Genomic DNA, 19,879 nt, shown 5'->3' with positions numbered 1-19,879 from the left:
AGTTATCTTTCTAGGCAGGTTGTTTCCTTTGGGTTTGGCTTTAGTCCAACAATGCAGTGCCTTTCTGAAAGGGACTGAAAAAAACCCTGCACAGAGCATTTATGGCCATTTGGAAAAATTTATCCTTCCCATCAAGCCAGCAGCCCAGCTGAATACCTGCTCCCTGCCCTCCTCAGCCCAAAGCAGCAGCAACCTCTTAGTACTGATTAGGATTAAAGCTGCACTTACACCGGGACTCCTGGCTGGGTCAGAGCAACAACAACCTTCCTGTCAGGCTCCCAGGAGCTGGCATCATGGGCATGTGCCCAAAATCCACCAGGTTTTTGGGAGGAGCACATACATCCCAGAAAACATGGATATAAGGCAGTGTCCACACGCAAAATATTTCAGTCCTTTTACATCTATCCTGAGCAAGAGGATATAGTGTCCAGGCCGTGCTGGGCACTACAGCCCCTGTGCAGCCTGGGACACCCAGAGGAGCTCTGTGCAGAGATGTTCAAAGGCACAGAGTGAGCACTGAGCTGCTGTATGCAGCTGGTTGGACACAGATGTCTTGTCTTAAGCTCATTTTTAAACAAGCCAAGAATACGGTACAATGTGAAGAAAAGAAAAACACAAGGCAGCCCCCAGACGCAGCAACAGTTGAAGGCAGGAGACAGGAATGAATTCAAACCCATTTTTTTGATTCAGTGGTACAAAAGAAATCAGAGTATTTATCTTTACACACAGTTGTCCATTCAAGAATTATAATCAGCACAGTGGGGAAGACCAAATTCCTCTACACTCTATGAAAACATACCTTCCTTTTTAACTTAAAAGTCAGCCCATGTCAGAATGAGAAAAATCACTGTTAAAAAAATTATAAACAAGTTATATTTTTAGACTGTAACAGGTGCTTAGATCAGATGCTCTTACTGTAGAATCAGGTGAAAATATTTTCCAAATTCATATGACATACACTAGTTAAAATTAGCATAAATAGCATAAATTACAAAAATTATCTCTATTCCTTTCACAGGAAGAGTCAAGTGTCCTTTTTTTGCTTCCAATTTTATGCCATTGTCTTCAAAATAGAGAAGGGAATGGAACCTCCTAGCTGAAAGCAACTGAAAACATCCCCTTAATTTCTGTGGTTAAGGGCTGATTTGCTATTTTTGGGTAATGAATAAAAAAATTTTACTCAGGAGTATGTAACTCACAGGCAAATGATACAAAGCAGCCACAAGAAGTGGAGGTGGCAGGAATTCCTCCCTCCCTGCCTTCCTCTCCTACCTCAGTTACCTACCAGCCAAAAGCAGCACTCAGTATGCAGACAGCTGGTGCTAACTCCCTTTTCCACTTGGGTAATAATAAACGGCAGCCGCAGATTGATCTCGTGGATGCCTGATCCTCTGGCACGGTAACCACAGAGTGGTACTGCTGACAAATTTTATATAGTAGATAACACAGACAGGTAGTGGATGTGAATCTGGCAATTTCTTTTGTGGTTTAGTCCTGCATAGGAGTTAGGTAAAGCTGAGAGGCAGCTCGGTCAATCAGGTCGTGAAGAGAATCCCACAAGACAACTGCCCTTCTTTTTCCAATAAGGCAGTTCCTCCCAATGATATTGATATTTCTTTAGCTTGCCTCCTTCACTGCAAAGCAGCTGAGTTAGCCATTAACCACTGTGGGCACCTTGATATATAGAGTGATTAAGGAAGTGACACACCACATTCTATTAGAAGAGAGAGAAAGAATGAAGTGAATGAATGGCGGCAAATGATGGACGTGCCAAAGAGGTAGGCCAAGTGGGATAACATGCCAAGATGCAGCTGAATTGAAATGCAACAGCCACCTGACAGCAAGCTGTCAGACCTCCCTGAATGTGCCTTACAGTGATGAGGGATCTTCAGCTACTTAGTGGACACATTTCTCAGGATCCAGTATCTTATCAGAGAGGATGTTCAGGCCGAACACACCAATCTCTACAACTGCCTGTTTATACTTTGATGGGGACAAAAGTATTGATACTTTTCAGTGAAATGACACTAAAAAGCAGGAATCAGTATAGAGGGTACCTGTGCAAAATCCGCTGCCAGGCGCATCTTCCCACCTTCACCGAGGGGCCTTATTAGACTGGCATTGCGAATGAAAAGTTCAATTGCTCTTTGAGCCATGGCTTCAGTGTTATCAAAGACAAAGTCAAAACACTCAAAATGTCTGAAGTAGTCGCTCATGACTCTTGCTATAAAACCCTGAAGCTCTTTCATGTAGAGAGAACAAGGGACATCTGGTTTTCCTGAGCTGGATAATGATCTGGAAAAAAAAGAAAAGAAAAAGAAATAGGAGCAGCTAAATTAATCTTTAAAACACAACCAAAACCTATTGGATTCTTTTAAATTTTTTTCCTAGGCCACCAAGTCATGGCATGACTTGTAGAGTCTCATTTCTACTCAGAATAAGGAGCATATAGCTCTCTCTGAAACTACAGTCAAAAAAAATCTCTTTATCAGCCATTCCCATAAAGAACTAAAAGAAAAAACAAGAAATAACAACAGCATCACCCCACTCCTACCCAACTCGCTGAGCCTCCTTCAGTTTGAAGCCTACACCTCAAATCCAGACCCTAAATGTGAATGTCCCACTTGTTGATTCAAAACTCTAATAGTGGATCATCAAATATAAACATATGTCACAGGGTTACTAGTTTAGCCTATCAATCCCAAACCTGTTCTCTGTATGGAATTAGTTTCCTAGATTCCTCCAAACCCAGGATTATAAAGTCAGTATCACAGAAGCAGCACAGAAGTCGCCAGACACAAACCAATCCCCTTTCTCTGTCTTTGACTGACAGTCAGGTAAAAGAGCTCTTCCAAACTTAGAAGAACATTCAGGCTATCTAACAACACTTAGCCTTTGGCTGGAAACCGTCTACCCACCTAGAGAGGTATTGTGCTACTGGTGCCAAAAGAGGGTAAGGGTAAAATATTGTTAAAAAAAAGAAAGTCAAAAGGAAAAGTCAAAACATCTCTGAAAATATATTATTTTCAGTGAATTTTCAAGACAGAAAACAGGACAATTGATTAAGATATAAGCAATGTCAGAACAGACATGACAACCAAAATAAAATTTGGGAAGGAAGTCTCAATTATAGATAAGACTCAAGATCTTGGCACATAAAGAATACTGGAAATTTTAATGAAAATGCTACAGGAAAATAGCGTAACATACTGAACCTGAGATTTAAATATAAAAAAAGTTAAAATTAACTATTACATCAGAGGCTATATGCTTTGAGAAACAGGAATATTGACAGTTCTGAAGACTGTCCAAAAAACCCACATTTTGAAAGCAAAAGGGTTTTTTAAAGCACAAAAATGGCCGCTTGTCAGCTTTCTTTTTCTATTTGAAATTAATTTTACTCAACAGATATGAATACAAAAAGGGGGAGGGAAAGAAGACAGATGCTATCTGATTAATTTGTTTGAATAGGTGTAATTCTGCTTCCTGTGTTCATTAACCATAAAGCATTGCCTTCCCCTCAACAAACAAGCACTCTTGCTTCAAGGACATTGTGGTAATAACAATCTATTATGCACATGCAGGACATCTTACTAGAGCAATGGTAAATTTAAAAGATATTTCTAGTTACCCAGAAAAATCTTCCTGGTGCATGGTGATGATAATAGCTTCCACTGAATCTCCCACAGAGTTCAGTAGCGGCTGAACAGCACTACCCATTAGATCATGGACTGCCTAAAATAGAATAAGAAAAAGGCAGAAGTAAGGAAACAAAAACTAGAAGCATTTTCATTCTGACACCTCAAAAATACCTCAGGAAACAGTTCATTTCATCAGTGCTTTTTATTATTCAGCATGAGAAAATGCTAAATAGGAGAACCAAAGCTAAAGACAACATTTCTTTTTAATTGATTTTACCAGTAAAGTACAGAAATTAAGCTGCTTCTGTGTAAAGCCTTCCTTCAAAAAGGTGCACAACAATTTGGCTTTCCTGGTTTGTACGTGAGCATGTTTCGGTGCACACTTGGCTCAGTTGTTCATTCCCCAGACACAAGCTGCCCTTCATTCCCCTGCACACAACCCCTCCCAGGTCAGCGCCCAGCAGGACAGACATGGAGAGCTGCACAGAGGCTGCTCTGCCATCCACATCCCCCTCGAGGAAAGTACCGGGTCGCATAAAAATTATAATTTGATGTATCTGTTGGGGGAGGAAGGGGGTGATGAAGGATACAGCTATTGCTGTGTGAATGCTGCAGCAAAAGACATTTATTTTCACAGTCAGATGACATCTATGTTCTGACCGTTATGAGAATATTCTGAACACAAACACGACTCAAGCAGTGATTTGGCACAGGCAACACATATGTAGCTGCAGATACAATAAATTTAAAATGTCAGAATATTTGTATACCTGTTACAAAATATACTGATGTAAAATAATATGTGGGACGGAAGTGCCTGTCTTAAGGGTAACGAAGCCAAGCTCAGCCCTATCCCTGCAGCATATGGACATTCAATTACCTTTAAGGCAGCTGTGACTGTTTGCTCAGCAGCTGCTGGAAATGAGCTCTGACTGGTAATAACCTAAAAATTATAAAGTAATTGTTAGTATTCAGCATTCAACAAATTATTAGAATCCATAATATTCAACGTAATCTAAAAACATACTGAGTTATCCTTAGTAATGAGTGTTTACATAGTTACAGATAACTATCAAGTGTGCTTTATACAGAAAGAATTCCCAATGCATCAGTATCAGTCCTTTGCTCTCAGATTTCCTATGGACTCAGCTTCTGCATTGGCAAAGAAATGACTCAATGGAGTTAAGCTGAAATTTAGCTGAAGGGCTAAAAGAACCAGAATAAAAATAACTGGTGTATTCTCCCACTGCTAAGTATAGAATTCATGGAGAACTGTACAAGCAGCTCTGTGGCAAATATCTGAAAGAATGGTTGTTCTTTCTCAGTATTATGACTATCATAGCACTACATGTTAAATAGTTGCTTATGTAGAGCTAAAACAATATTAAAATTGAAAGTCAAGGAATGATCTGAAGGACTATTCTACCACTTTCCTTACAGTTATGAATATGCCACACAATAGTATTTTTAAGCCAGATAAGTACTTAACTCAAAGACTGAATCATATCAGATCTCCCTCCAACACTAAGACACATGAGGTTCATTACTAGATACTTCAGAGAAAGCAGACTTAAAAGTTGATCTACCATCTGTTTGCAAAATCCAAGGAAATTTTATAGGCTTTTTAGCATTTTTTAAAATTCTTTGAATGTATCCGGAGTCAGGAATACTCATGTTCTTTTTTTTTTCTAATAAGGCTAGGATTTAAACACGATTAATTGCAACTACCAATATATCTGTTTATTTTAGTTTACAAAGACTGGGTAACAACTGGTGTCACTAAACCAGTAAACTGGAATTATTTGTAACTGTGCTTAGTCCTGAAAAATTTTCAAGCCAGACTTTAGTCACAGTAATAACGTATGGAGATATTTGCGAGGTGTTGCTTTTATTGATTTCATCATTTCCTTCCCCTTTTCATTTTAGCCACAAATGTGGGAAAGCATTGAAGGTCTTCTGAAAAACAGAAGCTAGGGCTGAGGCAGATGCTGGAAGGGGGCTATCAGGCTGATAATTACAAAGACAGATAAGAAAAAAAACAGTTCCATCATTTATGCTCACAAAGTAATGGCTCTGAGACGTGATTATTCTCTATAAACATGTTTTTATTCTTCTAATATTGACAATTTGTCACATAGTGGTACTTACAAAGGCCAGCCAAGTCTCAAAAGAGTTGTACAAATGCACAGCAAGGTGCAGCTCTTAACACAAAATTGGGCTGTATTTGTCAAGAGTTCTCATCCGCTAAATGGAGCATATGCACAGGATAGAGCAAGAAGGTAACATTATGGCAAGAGGAGAAATGCCAAAGGAAGCCTACCTTCAGAACTGCCTGGTGCAGTTTGTACAGAGAATTAACTACAGCCACGTTCCTCCTCTGGCCCTCTGTCAGTGGCCCAATCACCTGGCTGGCGTCTCCTTGAGTGGACAGCTGCAGTGATCACAGAAATTGTGAGTACCAACTCTTGAAACCGTGCATCTCCCCAAACTAAACTTCAACCACAGCAGAAAGCCTCACTACCCAGTGAGGGTAACTCCATTTAACTCTTGTCTTGATTCATAGAATTTCCATCTTCAGATAAAACAGACTGAACAACAGCAACAGGATCCTTGAGAGACTGTCTCAGCTCCCAAACCACAGCACTGAGACCCACATCTCCTGGAAATACCTAGTCCCAGCAAAACTTCAACTTTGTAATCAAAGAGTCAGGTGAAATCACCTACCTGAGGATGCCCAATAAACCACCAGCAGCTTTTCTCTATGAGCAGTGTACATTCTTCTGTATGCCCTCAGTCTGTCCTTCTGATAACCATTCAAGCCTCTCCTTAAAAACTGCTTTTTCAAATAGATGGCTTAGAGCTTTGTAAATAATAGAGGCTTATAAGTCAACAGAAAAATAGAACTACAGGGACCAAAACTGCTAGACCTGTCATTAAAGAGTTCTATCCATGAATCTTTCAGCAAAAATCAAAGAAATATTTCTTTGTATTTAAACTGCACAAAGCATGCATTCTTTATTATGACAATAGAAATCAAAGTTCCAGGGTGATCCGTAAATAACCATTAACTATGGAACAGTCTTGTAAGGATACCACAGCATATATTTGTAATTTAAAATATCATAAACTGCAATTGGGAAACAAATGAAAATTTTCTCGTGCACTGAAAACTGCAGAAATACAAAGGGCTATGTGAATTCTAGAAGTACATCTAAACATTAAAGCAAGAATACCTATTAATAGAAGGCTTTACTGAGATATAATTACCCAACTAGTTATCCATATTTCAGGATACAGAATTATCCTCCAGGAAACCCCTGAAGATGCCTAGCTCCAGAAGTCTCTCAGTAAAAATATATTCAACTCACTGAGCAAATGGTCAAGAGACTTTTATGGAGTGTGTCTAAACACAGTTGTAGGTCATACAGAAAGCTCCTAAACTAAAACTGAATATACAGTTATAATTGTTTAAGAACAAAAGAAACAAACATAATAAGAAATTTTTTAACTTACGAGAAACAATGAATCTTTACTACTGAAAGACTATTCCTGTGCTTCCCATTGCTTCCATACAGCATAAACACAGACAGCATACAAGCACAGTTATCTAGTATTTTCCAGCATTGCTAATGATGAAGTTTTAGACAGGTTCTTGCAAGCACCCAGGAACTCTGATTTATTCACAGCACTATGGTGACAATATCAGTTCACTTCCTTTTCTTCAAATTTAGGGATTATTTCAGGATAAATAGGTTTCCGAGGCCATTGTAGAAGGAAAGATCTTTTCCAATCTACCTTCAATTATTTGACATAAAAATGTATCCTTAAACTGGTTGACAAATAAATCATTGTGTCAGCATTTTCCTGCCTCCCTGATGAGAACAGCCACGTGAGCCACGAACATCCCTGTTTCCTTCTAGATACTTCTGTTTGAGAGACCTGACTGGTTTTTATAATTCTGCTTCTCACGCTTACAGCTTCACAAATGCATTGATTAATAACAAAACAGCTGTGCAAAGAAAGACCCCGTTCACCCAGCTGACCACCCTCCCAGACACAAATAACCTTCTTCTCCACACTTAAGTACTGTACAGACTAATTTATATTTTTGCACATTTACAACTATTAAACATAAAAGATACTATTAAACCAGTAAAATTTTTCATCCCAGTTACTTAAGTTTCAGTTCCTCAGAGTTTATTGTAAAGGTTTCACAATTTCTTAGACATTAGACTGTATCTCTCCTGATGATGAAAAAGCTTAACTGGTAAGTAAAACCATTAACAAGTACAAACATAACCCTTCTGCAATAACAAGAAACTCTTGCAGTCAGCAATAGCACACAACAGCTTCACAGGAAAAATCTGAAAATACCTTAAAAGCAACTAATCTTCTCAAAACTGTTTACCATATTATATTTCCTTTAACTAATCCACTTGAACTTTGACAGTTAGATGTGCTGATCCCTTGTACATCCTAAAATCACTGGTCTAAAGCAAAGAGGCCTGAAAAATTTGACTCTTGTAAGCAGCAGTTGGAGCTGGGCAGCCCAGGGCTCCCTAGGACCGTTTCTCCTGTAGGTGTGCCATGGGAACACCTGGCACCTACGTGGGCAGGTGTGTCCTACCATTTACAGAAGTCTCTCTTGCTGTCACAATGATTTCTCTGACTTTGCCTCAAGGCAAGAAAGTTCTCCACTCTGTCCAATTTGGTTCATGTACATACACTGTGTCACTGGCAAAAGTCCGGATTTTAGGCAGTTTATCATTATTCCAGTACTCTAATGCCTCAGACTGAATTCTTGACATCACTTATATCCATTATACAATCATGCATCCAGTTAGGAAAAATGTCATTATTGTGTCTCTCTGGTTCCCAGAAACCAGGCTTATGGACCATTTACTATGGACACAAACCATCCCCCAGTTTCTTTTCCAGCATACCAGGTTTTATCACTGATTCACATTTATCACTCTCTTTTATACAGAAAGTACTTTTAAATTTCTGTGCTAGACACAGGTTATGCACTTAAACTCAGTGGTAACGTAACTCTTCCTCTGTTATCTGTCCACTGGGGATTGCATTGTGTAAACAGGTTAAGTCAAGTAAGTGTGAAGCCTGTGCACATCTGCTCAGGCTGTCTGAAAGACACAGTCCACAGGCCTTCTTTTTGACGAGGACACTGGAAAAAAAAATCAGATGCCTTTTTAATCAGTCTGATATATCCTGAAATGCAGAAAGCCAGGAAGGGTGAGTTATGCTAAGCAGAAACAGGGGGAACAGAAGGGGTGATTTCATCCCAAATCAGAATCTATTCTGGGAAACAAGTAAAAGACCAAGTGCAGCTGAAGGCCAGATCCCATCTCCAGGGAGCTGTCAGTCACCCTGGGAGTTAGTCTGGCTTAAGCCTGCTAGCTGAAAACAGAGGAAAAGAAACAATGTTGAAGCCAGAACTGAATGAGCAGCAACAACAAGGCCTGTAATTGTTCCATATTTCTGTATCTGCCTTAAGTATAGCAATCGATTTCTTACACTCTTCACTTCAGTTGGTTAAATTGTTTCTGCTTTTACCTCAAGCCTGTCTACTGTTTCCAGTAATTTCACGGGCAGTAGCACGAGCACCCATTCCCCAGCAAGCATCAGTTCTACAATGGGTGACACATCAGTGTGAGCTTCCTTTGCCAACAGGAGCGACAAGCACGCTGCCAACATGGGATGCTCGCGAAGAAGAGTGAGGCAGAGAAGTGTGCTACCAGGAAATACTAGCCAGGACTGTTGTATCCAGGCACTGGGACAAAGGCTGTGTCTCGTGGTGCCCTAAAAAATGTGAATGTGAGCTTCTGTCCCACGCAACGTTTAAAAACAGAAAGGGCAGCTGTTAAAATGAAATGAGCAAGGAACACTGGGAGACAGTGCCTTTCTGACATATACATGAGTGTGTTCTCTAAAGTAGGAGGCTGAAATGTGCATGTTCAATCCAGCAGCTGACTAGCTAGAAGAAGCTGCATAGAAGAATTTTGGGGGGGTTTAAATCTAATCCAACTGAATCTGAGACCAAAGCAGTAGATTGATATCAGGTAGCTTACTGAACCAAAAAGGACACTTGTAGAAGGCAATACACAAAAAATGTGTCATGAAGGGGGAACAAGCTGACTTAAGGTCATCTAACTTACTTGAGTCTGACATGGTTGAGAAAGTGTAAGCCGTGAATGCTCTCACTGAATTCAGAAGTCCTTATGAAAAATAGTTTCTTTTCGTTTGTATCCTTCAGCACACCTACATGGTTACACTGCTTCACCTCCAGAGAGTGCAGGTGCCTCATCCTGGGTCAGTAAGCTGCCCACAGCAGAAAATTTCAGGAATGATTCACCTGACCACACGCAGGAAACCACGAAGCAGAGACGTAAGAACTTGCATTGAGTAATTCACCTAGGCTATTTCAAAGCCCCTGCTTTGGGAAGCGAGTACCTGCATCCTGTATGCGCCCATTTCTCTTCAATAGCTATAAAGGGAATTTAAAGCAGTACCACAGATCCCTAGTAGTCATGTAAGATGTATTCTCACCCTATAAATGTATTTGCACCTCTTTGCATAGACCTACTTTGGAAATATGTCTTGGAAATAACCAGATCAAGTGTTCTGGATTTGACACTTTTCTGTGTTTGATGCCTAAGAACAGACATGAAATGTGACAGCATGGATTTGATCTCACATGTGGAGACATGTGCAATGGTAAGATTGCTTTGGGATTAAATTCTTGTCTTCACCATTAAGCAATGAATGTAGAATTTAGATTAGGCCATGAATCAAATCATCAGTTCTCCCTTGGGTTATAAATAAAATGCTAACTGAGTTTGTCTTTTTCTTCTAGGAAAGCTCAGTCTATTGATACATCTTTTCCTGTAATTTTTTTAGTGCTTCAAAGTGACTAACACTCCTCTCTTTCAACAGGTGGCAGCTCAGAAGAGACACTGATTTGTGAGCTGGTTTGCTAGTAGTCCCTTCACAGACTACGTATCTTGTGAAAAACTTCAGTTTCATGCTCAGTAACTAAGATCTCCTGTGCATCCTTATTGACAGTTTTGGAAAGCTCCATTTATTTGATTTCTCTGAAACAGCCTCAGCAAACCCATTTTTTTAGAGCAGGAAACATCATCATAATTTAGGAGTATGGAGAAGATCCTAAAATAAGACTAAAGTAGGGCTTCTCAACAAATCATTCAATCTAACTCCAGGATCACGAGACTAAAGAGTGTTTTGATAGCACAAACTGAACTCCAGTTGTCAAGCTAACATTTTCAACAATAAATGCATTCCTAATAGATGCAGCTGATGTTGCCATACCTCTGGCAGAAGGCAATCAATCCATCTGGTACTTGGCCTCCTGCCTGATCATAACAACTTATTATAAAGCACAGAATCCATTTAGAAAGTTTCTGAGTCAATAGGCCTTGGCCCTGGGATTTCTCCCATAAACGACAAATAATTGGGATGATTTACTATTAGGTTTAATGTTTTCCATACTGCAGAAGGTACCTTTTACAATCTCTTTCCACCTAAAAACCACACAGGTTTAGTAGAATCAGTTTGCTCCTTTTTGTAAAAAAAGCACCGTTTAGCAGAAAAATACAGAAGAATCTGAACTCCATTAGCTATTCCACTTAATATATTAGCTACTTAGAGGATAATTTACAAGAAGAAGAGACATAATTTAGAGGTTCGAAGTGTAGGATTTGAATGAATTTGTCAGTGGAAATAAGGTCCTTGACAGATGAGGATAAATTAATATGAATATTCTGCTTAAAAAAAAAACAAAACTAAAATTTAAGAATAAATCATAAGTAAGAATTTATGTTCTTGGAGCAGCTTCTAATTTTGCAAAGAAGAAATATTCCAAGACATGAGGAAAGGAATAAGCTGTGAGTTCAGGCAATAATTTAAAATGTACATAATAACATGCATATTGCACCTTCAGGACATTCTTGTAGCTTCCAGAATATCTTTTTTTTTTTTTAGCTTCCACGGAAAAATGAAAATTTTGTATTCTAGAAATACAGAAAAGGAGTTTGTAGGTGAAGAAATTCAAAATCTTATAGAAAATGCAATCATTATTTTTGGAGGAAAAATTTGAAGGGACAGTTAAGTCCTTCACCAGGAAAAAAGACTGAACATCATGCTCATACTATTCATGTTAGAAGAAGCAGCAATCATTGAACCATTTCCTCAGGGGTATTTCTGCTTTGTTTTGGTTTTTCTTTCTTAATATTTTCAAAAGCCAAAGAAATGGAAGAAAAACAGCAAATGGTCTTTTTGTAACAGAAAAGACAAGATTTATCTCCAAGTCTTTGAATCATCCGAGAAGAAAAGCACTGTACAAGTAATCAAAAGTGAGTAATAGTTCATGGTGCTTAAATAATGAGCTGCTTTAAAACAGCTCTGCTATCAGAAAACACTTATAAAACCAGTTCCTTTAAGGAATCTCAGAGAATCCTAAACCTGAAACACTTGGAATAATTTTTCAACTACAGAAAATTAAGCCCCTTCTATTACCCAGCCAAGTCTGAGGAGGATTTCAAGGACAATGTGTGTTGATCCTGATACCTCTGACTGTAACGTTTGCATTTTTCATGCTTGCCAAATTAATGACTGAATGATTAATCATATCTTATATGTAATCCCATTAGCTCCTGGTTTCAGCCAACTACTGAGAATGCCCCTCCAGAGGTGAAGAGCAGACATCCATCCCCAAGACACATGAGAAGTTCAACACGCTAGGGTGATATTCACCTACACATAAAAAATACAATCCACTTATTGAATTGTCATCTGCCTTTTGTGGTATCAAGTCCCGCGTTAACTGAAATTAGAATATTACCACCCTGCACAAGTCTATGATTGAACTCTACATGGTCCAACTCTCATTGGAGCTGTTCCAAAATTGAAAAATTCCAAATCCTTTACCATATAGATATCAACATACACCTAACCAAGTCCTTTTATGAATCACAGAATTTAATTTGCTAAGAAATAACTTAGAGCTTACTATAACAAAATACTGTAAGGATTGTGCCATCACGTTCTTTTTCTACAGGCTAGCAAAACAACATACTAGACCTAAAGAAGTCTTAATCAACTTCCTAGCAGGATAAAATCAAGTACACAGTACTCCCAAACCCAGACTTTTATGTTTGGATGATTTTTTCTGGAGATTAGTCAGGATATCTCAAAAAAAAAAAATTAAAAAAAAAATCACACATTTCTTATGTGAGTCACGATCTAACCAGCAAAAGGCAACATGAAAAAAAAGAATATCCTTTATGAAGTTATTTAATTTAGGTCTCTCCTCCGGATTTTTAATTCCAGTTTTAAAAGTTTAAATGCTTTCTAAAGTGATTTATCAGATAGATATTTCTAAGTATTCTTTGACCAATATAAGTAGCTTCCTAATGAGTGTTTGAACAAAGCTCTTCTCATCTTTCCATCAAAAAAATAAATTACAAAACCTTACCTGACTTTTGATTATTTTTAAATTAGACCTACTGCCATCTTTAGCTTTTATTACTGTACAGTGAAATAGTAATTATTCTGAAATTATTTTATTATATAATAGTCTCCCACATATTCTATTTAAATACCTATTAATGAATTCTTTTAATGTGCCAAACATTGAATTCATATTTTTGGGCTCTCTCATTTAAATAGCATGGATACAAGGTTTTCATTGACAGTAATACCATCTCTTCAAGCTACTGGTACAATACAATTAATTCATGTATCTCAAAAAAGAACTGGGGAAAATATAATCCTTCACATTAGTTACACCATTGTTACTGACCCGTTATTTACATAAACCTTTCCTGAGGTGTCACTTCGCTACTGTTCCTGATGATTTGTGAGCTTATTAGATTTCATACTTCCCTCCGAAGTTCACAATATTCGACATTTAGACAGGAGGACGAGATACGTTTCCCTGGAACTGTCAGACAAATCTCATTGTTGGAATATGTCCTGAATAGTGATTCACCCGCAAATGAAAGCTTACAATTCAATATAACACCATCGGATAAGAGACATGGATTAATTCTTATAAGATCACGTAATAAAAAAGGCAATCAGAAATACACTTTATGTCATTACAATAAGGATTCATCATGCTTTTCAATTCAAAACCACCACAGGCCCCATAAATTTGCTGGGGGTTATATCTGATGCCAGAATTCCAGGGCATTTTTATCCCTTCACTGGAAGAATTTGGTTTCAGGAGGTCTTTTCTCTCTCCCTCTCCACCCTGCTCTCCCCTACTTGATTGAATTATTCAGCTAGATGAATTTAACTATGCCACATAAGAGGATGGGTGGGAAAAAAGCCAACACACATACCCCAAACCACATAGCTATGTCAATAAACATCAGTAAACATCCTAACAGAGATGCAGCTCACATCCATTTTCTTACTACTCCAGCATATTTCATTTGAGGAACTTGTATAAATTAACTGGGCCAAAAAATGTTTTTGCATAGTGTAAGGTACATTTCTCCTTGAAATATATATGACTAATGTCAACTCAGTGAATGCTTTCCTCCATAAATGAGGTCTTTATTCTTTTCATTCCCCTAGAAGAAACCAGAATTACAGACATCCTGTATCAACATTTTTCTTTCTTGCAACATGTTATGGATATTTGTCTCACCACTAGACAGACTGGGGCAAAATCAGTGGAGAACTTGTTGAGTCCAGCCCCTCTCTGCCTTTTCCTAGTCAACCACTAAGGACAGACTGAAAGGTTCAGAAAAAAACCCCTACCCCCATGAATACTCAGAAAAAACTAAGAATCAATCCTTCTCATCCAAGTGTTTTCTCATTGCAATGTTTTAACTTTTAAATCCCATCCTTTGCACTTCTACTTTTCATAATTTTACTGATTAAGCCGAGATGTTCCAATATAGTCTCTGGATTAGTTATAATACACTTAGCCTTTTAGATTCTGGACAAAAATATGCCATTCATATTGCTTATCATCTAAATAACCCTCTGAAAACAGCTTATTTAAATCTTCATTGCCCTGATCAAGCATGACAGACACCTTCTCTTCTACAAATGACATTACAAAAATTCCTTGTAAGGACTCTGTCTCTTTCTCAGCTCAGTGTTTTAAGCTGAATTAATTGTTGGGTTTTTATTCCACCTGGCATTCTAGCCTTCTCCTTCCTCATTGTCTTTATTGCAACCATGTTTACAAGCCACCAAGGACAAGCATTAATAAAGTAGAGATTGTTTTTAACAGTAGTAATAAAAACCAAGATCAGAGCACATTTGATTGAATTCTCAGGAAGAGAGGTCCTGAAAGATCTGTAAAGACATGGCATGATAGCATTATACTTCCAAAACTACATCATCAAAAGCAAACAGTAATTTTTTTCTATTGACTATAATATATCAGATGCACCATAAACCCACTAAGAAAGAAATCATGAAAAAAAACCAAGACTCATCTGCTACAAATAGTTATGATGATGGGATGGATATGCAGAAAGTTGAGATCTATTTTAAATCTCAGTAATTACAAACTAGTTTTTAAAAATACTCAAAAGAAAGGATCAGCTTTTTCAGAAAACTTGAAACATAAAAATACTTTTTCTAGAGCGGTGTGAGAAGAATACAGTTTGTTTTCTTACGGTCTGCCTCCAAACTCAAAAAATCTTCCAAATAATCTGCTCCAATCCATTCCAAATGGTTAGCCAGTAAACCAGATATATTTAATAAGAAGATATTAATTCTGAGTACCCACTAAAATTTGAAAATTGAAAATATCATTTTGAGTAACAGCAAAGATGAAGCCACCTGAGCACCAATAAAGAACACAAGAGCTAGCAATGTAAGTAAAACAAAATTTGGAATCTTGCACCTGCAAATCACAAGTTCTAATATAAATTGGATTGAAGGACAATGAGAGACAAATTTGTCTCCATTTCAGTCCTGGTGAAAAGTGGGCATTTATTAAAATCTTCATAATGTGCATCACTGACTATCTTACTTGAAGCCTCAGGAAGGAGACCTGTGACTGAAAAGGTCTGAGAAAAGATAAAATTAATCTTTTAAAATATTTCCTATAGAGACAGAGCACAGTGGCAGGGCAATGCACTGAGTTATACCAGTTTTGTGGGCAATACTAAAAATAATTTAAGAACAACTGCAGCAGAGCTGACTTTCCATTGTATATATTTTGATGCTAATCTTATGTAATACATTTGGTGCTGATCAGCATTACAAAGATCAGTGCTCCAAAAATATCTGAACATGACAGATAGATAGATATTCTTCAGCCTGTATCTCCATCCATTACATTCACTAAAAATAGAATATTAAATTACAGAAGGGCTTGGTTGCACCAGCGTGCAAAAAGGTGTCATCTGAGTTGGCTCAAAGAAACACTTGGCTACTGGAAGAAAGAGCTGAACACTGAAGAGTTAACATCCAAGAGTTTTCTTGCACCCATCAGTAGTACTGGAGTTGCCAATTAGCCACAATGCCACAGACAACTGTACTCTTTTCAAGGTCTAAAACTGGTAGAAACACCAAATGCTATACGAAAATAAGTCAAGCTCAGCTGACAAGCACTGCAGATGGAAAGTCTTGGAAAGCATATATTTTGAAACTCCGGCAATCTAAGAAAATCTTAAGAACAAAAGCAATATTACTACAAAAGAAATCACATCTCCTAACTTTTGCCTTAGAGATTTATTTACAGCAGAAGGAAGTATGGATTCCAGATGCAAGAAAAAAATTACTCCAATCTGTCAGCATTTTAAGCTTCCTCTTGAACAGATTTTGCAACTCGCTGCTGTTCAGTCTCAGTCACATATTGGCTACACCCACAGCTGTAAATTAAAGGGTGCCAGGAAAGGTCCCTGGATCTGGCACGTGACTGTCTGTACCACTAAGCTGGCAGGACACCCATTAGCAAATTTTTGGCCTGGGCCAACAGCTACTTTCCCCAATCTCCAGCCACAGCTCAGGAGAGTCAGTCCTGCAGAGACTACTGCCAGAAAGGCTCTGGCAGCCAGACACTGCTTTGGGGAAGGGTAGCCCTCCCTGATGCCATGAAGTTTTTTTGCCTTTTCTTTTATACCCCTGTTACACCTTTTTACAACTTCTGTATTCTTAGTGCTTTTTGTCTACATTCTTGGACTTGTTTGTCAAGCTAAGAGACTAAACATTTTAGAAGCTTTGTAGCTAGGGATCAGTGTGCCCAGACCCCAAGGTCCTCTCCAGAACACATTCTGTAAACTAAGATAGAACCATCCAGGGGAAGGCTCCTTGGGGGGGGGGGGGGCTCATTCAAGCCTCTCACTGGGGAATTTTTGATGGATATGCTAATTAGTAAAACCTGTAATGTTATACCAGATCTTCTGGGGGTCGGCATTTTGGTGGTGTGCATTGGGCTGCATTCCACCTGGATGTGTGCACCTAAAGATCCTTAAAATAAATACCAAGGTAGAACCTCTTTTTCCCTTCTAACCATTTTTGACCCTTAATTTTAAGACCAGGAAAAGGCATCACCCCCAGCTGGGAGGCATTGCCTGGCCCCACTGGCCACAGTGCCCCGGGGTATTTCCAGGTACCTTCTGCTCCCTAGTACAGACATCACTGTTACCCTCCCATTTCAGAGGGATGTTCACAGCTTGGGATGGCAATTTAAGTCCTGAGTGTAAGTCACAAACCTTTGCTGACCTTGTGCTCTCAAGCAAGAGAGGCAAACATTAACACAAACACCAGGGTGACAGTGTGGAGCAATTCAAGACACAACCCTTCTGCAGCAAAAACAAAACACGTCTTGCTGATCCACCTTGAACTGAGGCCAACACTAATCAGAACAAGCCTCGATGATAAAAATTTGCCTTCACACAGATGAGATCAAGCTCATTTACTTACTTACATTTATTGTTCTCAGGACAGTTACTTGTTTTCCACACCCACACTCTCTTTAAAAAGCAAACCCAGACTACCTGGGGACAAGCAGTCAGTGATTGGTATATGCATGTATGTAGTGTTTGCCTCTGAAGAAGGGGTTGACACAACAATGAATTGTTACATTTTTCTGCTTATGCTCTTTTTTGGTATTTACTTTCTTAAATTATAATGCACTAAAAAAACCCCTGTCATCAAGCACATGCTTCTCATCATTATGACAGATAATAATACTTTTCAATAACATTTTCCTAGTTACACAATCTAGTACCAGTTAATTGAAAAGTAGATCTCAGTAAACCCTCAGAAGTTTAAAAATAATGTATATTAATTTTAATAATAGAATTTTTATGTTAGAGCCACTTTACATTTAAACATTAAGCCAGTTAAATATCCAGAATTGTTTCACAACATCTGAAATCCAGTTTCACCATTGCGTTCAAAAACAGGATCAGGCTAAATCAAAGCTTCCCAGTTACTTCCCAAGAAACTTTTTGTGCCAACGTATTACTGCTCCTATTACTGCTCCAGTGCTCTGCAACTGATGCACATTCTAGAACCATGCATAACATTACATAACTGAAATATTTACCTAAGTAAATGTAAATAAATCTCAATATACTACTGAGATCCAGGACAGTGAGAAAGAAGCTGCCTACTCTATATCACAGATATCAGCTGATGCTGACTTTTCCCTCAAAACAATCCGGAATCTTAAAATGTCAGTCACCCGGGAAAATCCACACAAATGTTCTTATGTCTGAAGTGTACAGTCATCCATCACTTTTGGGATCAGAATAACAAATTCTCTCTCATTTTGTCTCTTGGCATGTCCAGTAGTAGAGGTCACCAATAGGTGATTCAATGTCTTGCCCTTTGAGGATATGTGACAAATATTTGAACCTTGGTGCAGCGACTCCAATTTTTGAGACACTTATGTATTCTCTTTAATCTCAAAATTTGCTTCTGTTACTGGGTCTTTAGCATTTTAACTTTGAAATATGTTAAATACACCAAGCATTGTCTTATGTTTTCTTAAGAAGGTCAGGGAAGAATTCTTCAGAATGCCAGGAAGGACTGTGCTCTCTGCACAGTGCTTAAAAATTTCCGGGTGGCAAATGTGATAATCACAAATACCGCAGCCATTGCCCAGGCTAAAATCCTGATGAGAAGCCAAGTCTCTAGCATGAGCTGTAAAGGACAGGTTAGTAGCTGAGGGCACAGGTTAGCAGCTCTCCCAGAGCACTGCCCTCAGCCTGTATTTCAGACCTCTGCCTCATTCATCAGCTTTTGTGAGATATGGCATCAGTTCAACCACATTGAGTTAGGAGAATAAAAAAAATACTCAAATTCTCTACTTCCTTCCTCCCTCATTACACCCACTCTCCATCTCCACCTTTTGAGGGCTTCCTCTCTATGATTGCTTACAAGTCTGACAGTGGGAAAGATCTCCATTATATCATCTGCCTGCAGCCTCTTGTCTGCTGGAAAGAACCCTTTTTTTAGATAAACTTATTACTCCATAAAATACAATATTCCAAATTTAGGAAACACTCCAATTATAGGCAATCACAGCTCCCACTGATTTTAGCCTTTTCTACCGTAACCTTAGGAAAAATCTGCCTAGTTTAGTATGGCCATGCATTGTCTGTACTTCAAGCAGACATGAACTTTCTCAGCTTGTGCTCCAGGCTGAGTGAGTGTTGTGTTCAGCAAGATGCCACAGCTGAACTGGTCAGCACAGACTGGAGTGGAGCTAAAATGTGCTCTGCCATCTGGCAACACGGTAGAGTGAGTTTGTGCCTGCCTAAATCATGTAAGCACACCATTACATAGCCTCATATAGAAATGTTTTTTAAGATAGTTTAATCCACCAGAATTTGCCAGCATAATCGCCCCCACCTGCTCTGAAAAGCAAGTGGACAACCTCATTTTTACAATCCTGCCTCTGCAAATGACTCTTTGCTTGTTTATTGGCCAACAGATGACATCGTCTCTGATGATGTCTCTAGTGATGCCCTCTGGTGGGAGGAGTCAGCAAGACAGCCTCCATCAGACAAGGCAGGAAGGACTACTCTGGGACTCTGATCAAAATAATAAAGATAGTCTGACAGGATGACTATAACTCTAGGGAGGAAACTGGTAGAGGTCTCCAGGTTCACAAAGTAGGAGAATCACACCTTCTCTAAACAACTGCATTTTCATGTTCACAGCACAACACATTTCATCTATGTGCAATTGGTGGGTGTGTTAGTGTATTTCAATCCACC

General features: G+C 38.6%; 1 protein-coding gene across 2 annotated transcripts in view; it reads right to left on the bottom strand.

Moving 5' to 3' along the window:
- COG5 (component of oligomeric golgi complex 5) overlaps positions 1–19,879 on the bottom strand; it is a 178,092-nt gene that overhangs the window by 18,452 nt on the left and 139,761 nt on the right. For both annotated transcript variants that reach the window (XM_042018341.1, XM_042018342.1), the window contains exons 15-18: positions 5,962–6,072; positions 4,522–4,584; positions 3,632–3,735; positions 2,058–2,295 (exon numbers count right to left, since the gene is read on the bottom strand). In XM_042018341.1, coding sequence (XP_041874275.1) covers positions 2,058–2,295; positions 3,632–3,735; positions 4,522–4,584; positions 5,962–6,072 — 516 coding nt within the window. The remainder of the gene's footprint in view (positions 1–2,057; positions 2,296–3,631; positions 3,736–4,521; positions 4,585–5,961; positions 6,073–19,879) is intronic.

This window comes from Corvus kubaryi, unplaced genomic scaffold (assembly GCF_017639235.1).
Source record: "Corvus kubaryi isolate FWS band 111438036 unplaced genomic scaffold, C.kubaryi_AGA036_p1.0 137, whole genome shotgun sequence".
NCBI classification, from domain to species: Eukaryota; Metazoa; Chordata; class Aves; order Passeriformes; family Corvidae; genus Corvus; species Corvus kubaryi.
Note: the sequence above shows the minus strand (reverse complement) of the source record. Positions and strands in the feature narration are given on the sequence as shown.